We start from the raw sequence: 11,462 nt of genomic DNA, 5'->3' as shown, positions 1-11,462 counted from the left end.
TTAATAATATCATATAACATAAAATAAGCACAGAGTATCAAATGGCACCGAAATGTAGAGGTGAGCAAATGGGTGGATTTGGAGGTTTGATCTGTCATATCTAAAAACCAAATAAACCAAACATTTTAAAATATCGATCAAAACCGATCAAACATAAAGGAAGACCAAACCGACCAAATATAAAATTAGTTTGGTTGGTTTGGTTTTGGACCAATGGACTAAAATTTTATCACTTTTTTTTACAAATTATAATATTAAAATTTATAAATTTCATCCATAATTATAAAATATATAAATTATGTATAAATTAAATATAAGTATATATATATATATAATATTACTTTATTATATGTATGAAATTAATGACACAAATTTATGTTATAATATTTTAATTTTTATATCAAAGTTTGTATAAATAATAACTAATTATAAACAATATGTTATAAAATTTAAGACGATAACTAATAAAATTATTAAGTGTAATAATATAAATAAAATCTATTATAAGTTATAGTAATACTTATGTATAAATTAAATATATGTTTATATATAATATATTACTTTATTATTTACATATGAAATTAATGACACAACTTATATGTTATAATGTTTTATATCAAAGTTTGTATAAATAATAACTAATTATAAATAGTATGTTATAAAAAATAAGGTGATAATTAATCAGGTTATTAACAATAATCATATAAATAAAGTTTATATAATTATATATATATATATATATTCATAATATTTTATATTATGAAACATTACTAAGGTGTAATACTTATACCATATTAATATGTAAGATATTTACTATCATATATTATAACATTATCATATAAATTATATTATTTAAAATATATAACTTATAATTTCACATTAATACATATTTATAAAGAAATATATATATAAGTAAAATTAAATTACTATAATTATAATTTATATACGTACATATAATAAATTAATATATTTTAACTATATTATTAATTAAATTTACCATCAATTTTTTTAATATATATAAAAAATTTTATCTTTATATTAATATATAAAAAAATTTTAAAGTTGAAAACGATAAAAAAATTAATTGAATCAAATATTTTGAATTAATTGATCTAATAAATCAATTAAATCAAATTATTTTATTCAAATCATATTTAATTTAAATTAATAATTAATTTAATTTAATTTTGTTCACCTCTACCGAAATGGATTAATCAGCGGCATGGACACAGCGACCTTGAAATGCAATTAATCGGTGACTCAGGGGAGGGTTCAATCTACGCTAAAGCGCACCTGCTTCCACATGGGCCAGCGCCTGCTGCCCACCACGCTTTCCCACTAAAATTTCAAAACCCTTTGGAAAGTGAAATTTGAAACCCCACGCCACGCGTGTTCGGCATTTCCTTGTAATCCAATCAATCATTGAGCTTCACTAATCACAAAGACGATTACCATTTAGGGGGAGGGTGAATATCCGTGTCTTATTGAGCTTCACTAATCACAAAGACGATTACCATTTATCTCTGGATACGCCACCTCACTTCTTGTCTTTCTTTTTGAATTATTATTATTATTATTATTATTATTATTACTAGACCTTTTTCCATCCGTATTCCACAATAGATTAACAGATCGGAAGGATTGGGAGGCGGGGGTAGGGGGAGGGTGAATATGGCGACGGCGTCGTTTAACAAGATCGAGAGGGCCCACCAGATGTACAGAGAAGGGAGGTACGAGGAAGCGCTTGGTTACTACACGGAGGCGCTGGCTGTTGCCAAAACCAACCCTCAGAAGATCGCTTTGCACAGTAACAGAGCTGCTTGTTACTTGAAATTACATCATTTCAAAAAGGTTTTTCTTATTTTTTATTCCTTTGAATTGCCTTGATTTTTGCTTATTGGTTTTTCTTATTTATTAGATTTGGTAAATATCTTGCTTCAGATTGGATTTCGAAGGGCTTTGGGAACATGAAAAAAAGTTGTATTTTAATGTTTTATTTGGACATTTTTGGGTGTAATATAATATTTTCATGGACAAAATCTTGGTTTTGTGAGAGTTTTATTAATATGCTTTTGATGGATGAATAAGAAGATAGTAAAGCAATTTCTACCTCTTTTTGTTATTGTTTTTTTCCCTATATATTTGGGATATTATATATATATATATATATATTCTATTTTGACTGCTTTTGAATATTTATCATTTTTCAAGAAAAAAAAAATATATATATATACATATATATTTTATGTTTCTAGAGATTTTAGTAAAAAGTTTAATTTTCTTTCACTAAGATGTCACTACATTTTTGAAATTTATTAATTCGCAATAAGATTTATGGAATGATTTTATGTTTTTAGAATAGAGAGGGAAAAAGGGTTGAAACAGTGACATAGATAACACGAATTTCCTTGTTTTATTAGATTATCTCAGTAGATATAATGTTGAAGCTATTAATTTAAAATTCAGTATTGTAACAAAAGTTCTTATTTAAAATAAATAGTTGTGCTTTGATTCTAGATTCTAGTAAGAATCCGCATTTGTTCCTTTAAGCAATCGAAACTGTCACAGTTCAGTAGCCTATTTGATAATGCAAGATTCAAATTTCAACAACTATAAGTTATAAAAAGTATGATGTTGTATTCTTCAACTTATTCAGTGCTGTTGATTTTCAACTTTTACTGGTTTTGATGCTTGATGAAGGGTATGCATAACTTGCACGTATAGACAGACTCATGTGCATGCACATATGCATGCGCCTGCATGCTCAGACGCACACAAAGTTCTTTAGAAAGGTTCTAGAACAGCTATAGCAGCAATAAAGAAACCATCTTCCCACTATGTGAGAACGGCTCTGTGGATTGAATTTAGCCTTTATTCTCTATTAAAGGCCATTTCTTGAGTATGATCATGTGGGAAAACTTCTTAGGAACTAATTTTGTTTGCTTCTACAAGTTCTTTTATTTTTGTTATTCATGGAATGCATACATGCTGGGTTACTCATTTAACTTTGATGCATTGAAACTGTTGTCTACAAACTGATGTTGTTAATTCACCCTTAGGCAGCAGAAGAATGTACCTCAGTGCTTGAGCTTGACCACAAGCACACTGGAGCTTTGATGTTGCGAGCTCAAACACTAGTCACTCTAAAGGAGTACAATTCAGCCCTCTTCGATGTCAACCAGCTCATAGAGTTGAATCCCTCTTCAGAAGTTTATCATAACCTTCAAGCTCGTTTGAGGACGCAAGTGGTATATCCTCCTATCTCTATTGGGCTGGCATCTTGTGTGTTAAAACAGTAATTTTACTCTTTATTTCACTAAGAGTTTGAAATTGTCTGCTGTTGGCTCATACAAAATCAATTGCTCTCTTATTTCCTCTGTATGGAGCTGAATCTGAGTAAATTTCTTTAGATGGCTTGTTTTCAGATGACTGTGTCACCTTATATTTGTCCTTTATTTTCTGATTGATAGTATTGTTCCATCTTTGTCTTCAAAGGTCTCTGGTTTCTAAAATGGGTTACACAGAACAAGGGAGGGAAAGGGATATAAAATACATGGCAAAGGGTTGGTCCAAGTTCATTGTTTTTGCTGTAGGCTAGCCTCATTATTGTGTTAATCTTGTGATCTATGATGACCGAAATTTGGCAAATACTTAAGAATTTCAAGTTGGTTTGGGGGTGGACTTGGTTTTATAATCATCCTAAGTTTTGTTTTAATGAAGAAATGTGTTTTGGAATGAAACTGACAGAACTCCTATAATCCTTGATCATGTCGCAGCCTGTGTTTCTTTTCTTGTGACCATTTGTTCATTGTCTTTGCCTCATTGGGAAGTTATTACCCCAATAAGTTCAATAGTTCTTTCTTATGCTTACTTGTACTGGATCTTCGGGATGTCAGTAAGAAAATGGATTTTGTTTTCTTTGCTTAAGGAAAGGCACTTGCTCCAATACCTGAATCTGAAGCAGAGTTGGAAGAAGAGGAAGAAGAGGAAGAAGAGGAAGAAGAACATCGGCAACCCTTCACAATGGAGAATGAAGAGGAACAAGATGACAAAAAGGAAGATATAGTAGTGCCAGCTTTTAGGAAAGATCCAAATGCTAAGCTTAATGAGAATCTGGTTAAAGCAGAAATCATTGCCCTTGAGAAACCGGACCTCAAAGAATCTCCTGAGCAGGAAACAGATTATAAGAATGTGCCCAAAAGAAATCCTGGAGTTACTGCTCCTCAAGCACCAAATGGCAAGGATTCCCAAGGGTGGCAGGCGATCCCTAAATGCAAGGGACAGTTAGATGAGAAGAATGTGCCTCAAAGAACTGAAGCTGCTGCTCCTCTAGAACAGTGCATCAAAGATTCCAAAGAATGGCAGGCAAACCCTAAACCCAAGGGACAGTTAGATCAGAAGAATGTGCCTCAAAGAACTGGAGCTGCGGCTGCTCTAGAACAGGGCGTCAAAGATTCCAAAGGATGGCAGGCCATCCCTAAACCGAAGGGACACTCAGCTCTTGACTATGCACGGTGGGATAGAGTTGAAGATGACTCTAGTGAAGATGATGATGAGGAGGAGGAGGAGTCCCAGCCTCAATATCGTTTTCGTGTAAGAACTGTTGGTATGCGACCAGTGAGATGAAATGGGATGAAGTACAAAATACAATGAATGTTTTTAATGTTTCTGATTCTGACATCTCCACAAACAGTCTCCTATGTTGAGGAAAGTGTAGTTTGAGAAGCTGTGGTTGATCCGTCATGTTTAAATATCCAAAGCCAGGGGAATGATATTTTTTTTCAGTTGCCCTGTTTGAGTTTCTCCCTATTACACTGCCAATCGAAAATTTCAGGCTGCCACCAATATTTTGAAAAAGGCTGCATATGAACAGATGATCCTCATTGATTTTGGAGTCAGGTAATCATCTTTTCTGGTGATGTAATTATTTGCCTGCCTCTTGAAGGAGACATCAAAGCCTGACTCCTCTGACTGCTTAAAATGCATCAAGGGAGATGAGAACATTGAATCTGTCAGCTTGTTTGCATTGGAAGAACAAATTTATACAGCAATAGTTTTCTTAATTTCCGGTAATTATCATTAAATTAATAATACAAAATCTGTATTTTTGTTTATTATATATATATATATTTATGATATGATATGTATTTGATTATGTTGTTCCGGTCAAGTGAATAATGACTTAACAGGCTGTAATTGTTGTTGATTCGTGAATAAAGTTATTTGATTCTGGGGTATGGAATGCATTTTTAGAACTAGGTGATATGGGTTAAGCCCTTATTCCTGTAGAGATGGGTTTCAGGATGTTCTTGGTACAATGTGCCTGTAAGGAGCCAGCCATTGATTGTGCATCAGACATCAGAGTAAATCACCCATGCCCTCTGTCTCTCAATCTATTTTCTATTGTGTACGAAGGAAGAAAAAGCAGCCCTGGTTAGTGAAATGTAAATCTTATGCTGAGAATGAAAATCAAGATATTGTTGTAAAATGTAGTCTCTCCACTACCAAGCTTTGTGTATGGATTGTATCCTTGGTAAGGAGCTTTATTTATATTCAAAATGTAAATCTTCTGTTTTCATTATTTTGTTAACAGTGTTTTTAATCTTTAGGTGAAATGTTTATTTCGAAAATTAATAGATTTTCGTTTAATTGTGATTCAAATTTAAAAGATCGAGTATTTTACTTTTATATTTTTTTGGCTCTGCCCTTTGTAGGTGGAATGAAATAGAGGGAATGAAGTAATTATAAAATAAGAAATATATATTATTTTTGATAATAGTTTAAAAATAAAAAAGAATAAAATATTTATTATTATATTTTATAGTTTTTAATTAAAAATATTAATATTTTGATAATTTATAAAAAATATTAATATTTTAATAGTTAAAATTTCAATATGATTGTTTATTTTTAAGTATTAATATTTTTATAATTTCCATAAAATCAATAATTATTCAAATCTTAATTAATGAAATGAAATTATAAATTTAAATTGAACGCGGCTAGGGCGTAGTAGTAGTAGTTGATAAAGAAAGCTGACAAGCTTTCCGAATTTCCTTTTCCCCGTTTTGTCATATTGTTTTTGGGTTTGGAGGGAAAACCCTCCGAAATTTTAAATTCAGACAAATCGCCCGCAATTTAAGTCCAAAATCTACCAACCCAATAATAATAATAATAATAAACAACCAATTTACTCAAATCCATTAATTTATTTTATATTTATTACATACTCCATTTCTCTTGTCTGTTTTAAATGTTTTCGTTTCCCCAACAAACCAAAACGACAGAAGAAGAGACATCATCGGCGATGTCGCAGGGCGGCGGCGGAGGTATGGAGTTCAATTTGCCGGAGGAGATTCTGGCCGTCATACCGACGGACCCGTACGAGCAGTTGGATCTGGCGCGCAAGATAACGTCGATGGCAATCGCATCGAGAGTGTCGAAGATGGAGGCCGAGATGGGGAGGATGAGGGCAAAAATGTACGAAAAAGATCGTGTTATTTACGATTTGGAAGAGAAACTCTCCAGATTGCAGCAAGCGAATCACGATGCTGAGTCCAGATTAAAGATTACTCTTGATGAAAATGTTAGTCCTTTTCTTTTATTTTTAATTTCTTAAAACTTGGTTAGGGATTTTTATGGTTGTTTTTGAAAGAATTTGAAGTTTAGGTGCAAATGGTGGGGTTTTTTTATGCCTTTTTTTTTTCCTTTATTTCTATTTCTAGAGTTTTCTCATCCTTCCTCACAAACATGGTGTTAAGTAGAAATTCGGTTGGATTTTTATAATTTTGTTTCTAAATTTCTGTGTGGTGATTATTTTTGTGGGCGTTTATTATGTATTTATATATGTTTTTGGGGTTTTCGGAGGAAACGAGGAACTTTTTTTGGGTAAAAATTCGGTCTTGTTTTGAGGAATTATATAAATTTGTGGGGTTTGGATGATTTTGTCTTGTTTCTGATTGAAGATTAAGCTTTCAAAGGAGCGAGATTCATTGGCGATGACTGCAAAGAAACTTAGCCGTGATTTATCTAAGGTGAGATTGTAATTTCCATTTTTTTTTCTCAATTCACCAATGTAAGTAAGCTTCTTTAGTGTAATTTATTTTCTAAAATAAACTACATGCTACTTATTATGGAAATGTGGTGACTAGATAAGTTATTTAATATTAATGTGGACTATTCAGGGCCAGGAACCATATTATGTAGAAAGATTCTTTGCTCTTTTTAATATGTGTCCATTGCCTGGAGGTTCATAGGGGTTCTTTCCTTAGTGTAGAACTAAAGAATGTTTGAAATTGTAACCCAAAAAGAGTTAGTGGGCTGTTTTCATGTGCATTTAATGTGCTGTCAGCTATCCAATTCTAATACTAGTATATTAGATGCTTATAATAATTTATTCATGGACTGGAACTGGAGTTTTTATTTAACTTTTTAAATAAAGAAATTTAAGGGTGCTCAATGCAGTTGGTGAGTAGTATCTTTACTAAAACAGATTCTTGAGTTTCTCAGTACCTAGTGCTGTACTTCTGCGTCACATGATGCTGTTAAAGACTTAGGAGTGCAATAGCATTCTGCATATTTTGTCTATTGCATTGTGGATACTCGATTAAAGCATTTTCTAATCTATATCTACTGCCAATTCATTTGGTAATATTTATATTTATTCTATTTAGAAGCATATAAAAATAACGCATTTTAATATTTGGCAGTTGGAGACTTTTAAGCGGCAACTGATGCAGTCACTAAGTGATGACAATGCATCTGTAAGATTTCCGTGTTTAGCCCTTCTTGTTGTTTATATTTTTCATGATTCGAGAATGAATATTTCTGTTATTCCTCAAGAAATATTTGTCTGCTTTATCTGCACTCTGTACAGTTCACTTTCTGTTTGTTCAGATATTGGAAGAAACTGATTTTTTAATCTGTCTTCAATATTATTTAACAGCAAGCTGAAACAGTTGATATTCGGACTTGTGACCAGGCAGTCCCTAAAGCCTATCCTGAAAAGGGTATTGTTAAGCTCACTTGATGTTTCTTTTCTTCAATAGGTTTCTACCCCTTGTATATTCATAGTTTCTCTCCCTTCAGAAATTCAACTATAGCCTATTTCCACCTTCTCCTTTCTTTCCATTACCAACTTCTATCTTGTTGCCAATATTCTGATCAATGTTATACTTCCTTCCACATAGATGAGGGGATGAACGGCTACGCATCACTTCGCTCTTCAAGTGGTTCAATTGACACGGGAAGCACAATTGATGAAGGTAATTGGACAAGTTTCTTTATGTTTTTCTTTTTTAATCTTTTGAGTGTTTTCATGTTCTACTAAGCCTGCCATTAGTTGTAAAAGAAGCTATGTTTCATAGCTGATTGGTTTTCTAAAAGTAAAATGCAAATTTTAAGCTAAATTTTTTCCAGCAGCCACAAGACATGCTGGGCAAAGATTTTCTATAACGCCATATATCACACCACGGCTTACTCCTACTGGAACTCCAAAAATTATATCTACAACTGGATCCCCTAGGGGTTATTCTGCTGCTGGTTCTCCCCAAAGAACCTCTGGTGCAACATCTCCGACAAAGCTTCAATCTGATGGGCGTACTTCGCTCTCCTCATGGTATCCATCAAGCCAGCAGTCATCTGCTGCTAATTCTCCTCCTCGTGGGCGTTCACTGCCAGGTTTTATAAGAATTGCTGTTATTCTGATTCGATTTATTGGTTATGCTGTTACCAGCTTATTTTTTTTCATGATTAGTTACCTCTTCCACTTTTATCTGACCTAGTTTTTCTTTTATGTTAAATATTGTTTAGGACGGACTCCTCGAATTGATGGAAAGGAATTCTTTCGTCAAGCCAGGTAAATTCTATTGTGTGAGTTCTGTGTGTGTGTGTGTGTGTGTGTATACATATATATGTATATGTATATATAACATATGTATTTGTGCTTGTGTTATGTATGTATGTATGTGTGTATGTATGTATACATGTACATATATATGTATATGTATATATAATGTATGTATTTGTGCATGTGTTTGATGCATGGAGAGTTATATTCAATTCTGATCCATCATAGTAAAAGTTCCTGGCTCTTCACAAACTGATCTGAAATATTTGTAATCCAGGAGTCGCCTTTCCTATGAACAGTTCAGTGCATTTTTGGCTAACATCAAAGAGCTAAATGCTCAGAAGCAAACGCGAGAGGTATGAAGTTGATTTCATCAAAGACTTCTACATCAGTTTAGTGTTTGAACCTTTTCTGCTTGCTGAGCTAATCTAATGGTTTTTATATTAATTTGTTTTCAGGAAACTTTAAGGAAGGCGGAAGAGATTTTTGGGACAGATAACAAAGATCTGTTCCTATCATTTCAAGGATTGCTAAATCGCAACATGCACTACTAGATCTGGAAAATTCTCTTTTTGAGATTATTCACGATTACTGGTATGTCTAGTTCTAGTCACCATCTGTGTGGTTTGTGTATTATTCATAACATTGGCCATACGCTTACCACCTGTTCATTTTATGTTTCAATGCAACACTGTCCTTGAAGTGCATCCATAATTATGTAAAAGACTGGCAATAAACTAAATACATCTATGACCTGATATCAGTTCATGAATCTCAGTAACCTGTTGTCTCCATTGGTTCACGTGTTTGATAGATGACCTTTTGCCTCTTTTTGTGGATATGAAGAATGCATGCTCCAATAAATAGTTGGCTAAGGATTTCACTTGATCTAATCCTCAATTTCTTTTTTGTAACATGACTATTAAAGGTTTTCCTGGACAAGGATAAAGGAATTGAAGTTTTATTGCTTTGTGATTCTGGCAGCTAGCACTGCTCTAATCTATTACTAAATGGCCATGAATGACTGCCTCTACTATAAATCTGAAGGCCTTGTGTTATTTATTTTTATTTTTAAAATCTATGGCATGAATTCCACACAGCCGGTGACTTGTTTTGGATGTTTCTAGCAGTAGGACTTTTGGCCAGTGTCAAGGTGATACCTAATGGATGCTCATCTTATAAGCAAGATGAATTTCCAAATTAAACTATTCATCTGGAAAATATCCGGTTGACATTTAGTAGAAAATTCAACTTCTTATATGGCTACAGAAATTGAGAACACCATTATGGTTGGTCAATAGCTTGTGAATGAGCTTCGTTTAAGCTTGTTTTTATACTTTTATTGAGCTAAATGAGTGAATTCAAAGAGGATTTTTTGTTTTTATACTTTCATTGACCTAAATGAGTGAATTCAAAGAGGATTTTAAACTTATTTAATAAACAAGGTGAACTAAAACATCAGTGAGCTTGTTTCATTTATGTTTGTGAAATATCCACAAAATTCGTCTCCTTGCTGTGCCTTGACAAGGTTCAGCCTAGTCCACCGCTTTCTTTCTCTTACATTCATGGATTAGGATTCAATCTTCAGAGGGTGGATACAAGTTTGCATTTTTTTTGCTATTTGTTATCTTGAGTTTGTATATTTATGTTGCAGTTTTTATCTGTTTTGAGTTGTAGTAATTGAGATAAATAAATTGATTTTTATGGCCAATTTAAGTTGATTTCTTTTGGTACTTACTGTTTGTTGGCAAGCAACATATGGAGAAAAAAGAAAATAATTGTGCAACTTATTACCAAGCTCACACTCTCCAAATATCTGTTGACTTGAGCTTGAGGAAGAAATTACTCAATGCTTTTCTGGTTAGATGTGGCTAGCATAAAGAAGAGGCTCATTTACAGTCCTAGTTAGAAGCTAGTCTCTAGTGAAAACTAACTGTTGAATAGAGTTTTGAAGCACATTCATGCTCTCCTCCTGCACATTTGTAGACACATATCCCTTGGTGGTAGGTTTAGATAAGAAACCATGTTGTGTAAATTTTCTTATTTGAATAAATCCATGATTTCAGGTTGGCATGTGTATGTGCATGTAGGGACATGAACATTTATCTATATGATTCTTATTTATTAAATCTACCATCTCTATACGGTTATGGTTTGCTAGAAGGAAGAGTCACATTATTTGTTACTTAAAAATAGGTTTTGGAATATATCATGTTCTTATTTTGAGGCTGCATAATACCCCTCCATTTTTATATGGGACAAATTTGCCTGATTCTAGGTAATTTACTTTTGATCTAGTGGAATTGATGAAGTACACTATTTGGCAGGTTGCTTGTCAAACTTGTTCTCATTTGCTTTGAGCGGATGGTTTTCATTTGTTCCATAGCAGAAGATTTGCCAATATGGATTCAATCAGCTTCTGTTTCAGCGAATTAGAGTAGGTAGTTTTGGTCTTAACCGTACCTCATTCATGCAGGAATGCTGTGTAAATAATTGCTCTGCTTTTTAGAATCTCCTATCTGCTGTTTAAAGTGTATTGAAATTGATTTTGACATCAAACTGCACATAATGAGGTAATTGCTTAAATGCAACAGATATAACTCTCTCTCTCTTC

At 33.0% G+C, this 11,462-nt stretch overlaps 2 protein-coding genes across 3 annotated transcripts; both read left to right on the top strand.

The window, feature by feature from the left end:
- Nucleotides 1-1,264: 1,264 nt before the first annotated feature.
- Nucleotides 1,265-5,237, top strand: LOC18594658 (Tetratricopeptide repeat (TPR)-like superfamily protein). The gene is made up of 3 exons (XM_018125266.2): nt 1,265-1,851; nt 3,060-3,248; nt 3,934-5,237. Exons 1-3 carry the CDS (start codon nt 1,672-1,674, stop codon nt 4,624-4,626), a joined length of 1,062 nt encoding a protein of 353 aa, XP_017980755.2. The 5' UTR covers nt 1,265-1,671; the 3' UTR covers nt 4,627-5,237.
- Nucleotides 5,238-6,175: 938 nt separating this feature from the next.
- Nucleotides 6,176-11,462, top strand: LOC18594657 (uncharacterized protein At4g15545). Of its 2 annotated transcripts, none has more exons than XM_088807826.1 (10): nt 6,176-6,586; nt 6,966-7,034; nt 7,710-7,763; nt 7,946-8,009; nt 8,190-8,264; nt 8,419-8,679; nt 8,812-8,857; nt 9,126-9,204; nt 9,307-9,442; nt 11,176-11,462. In XM_088807826.1, the coding sequence occupies exons 1-9, from the start codon at nt 6,254-6,256 to the stop codon at nt 9,400-9,402; spliced, it is 1,077 nt and encodes a 358-aa protein (XP_088663952.1). In that variant the 5' UTR covers nt 6,176-6,253; the 3' UTR covers nt 9,403-9,442; nt 11,176-11,462. The 2 variants fall into 2 exon arrangements, with proteins under 2 accessions (XP_088663952.1, XP_007022344.2); XM_007022282.3 differs by having other exon boundaries at nt 6,180-6,586; nt 8,422-8,679.

This window comes from Theobroma cacao, chromosome 7 (assembly GCF_053813885.1).
Source record: "Theobroma cacao isolate CCN51 chromosome 7, ASM5381388v1, whole genome shotgun sequence".
In the NCBI taxonomy this organism is placed as follows: Eukaryota; Viridiplantae; Streptophyta; class Magnoliopsida; order Malvales; family Malvaceae; genus Theobroma; species Theobroma cacao.
Note: the sequence above shows the minus strand (reverse complement) of the source record. Positions and strands in the feature narration are given on the sequence as shown.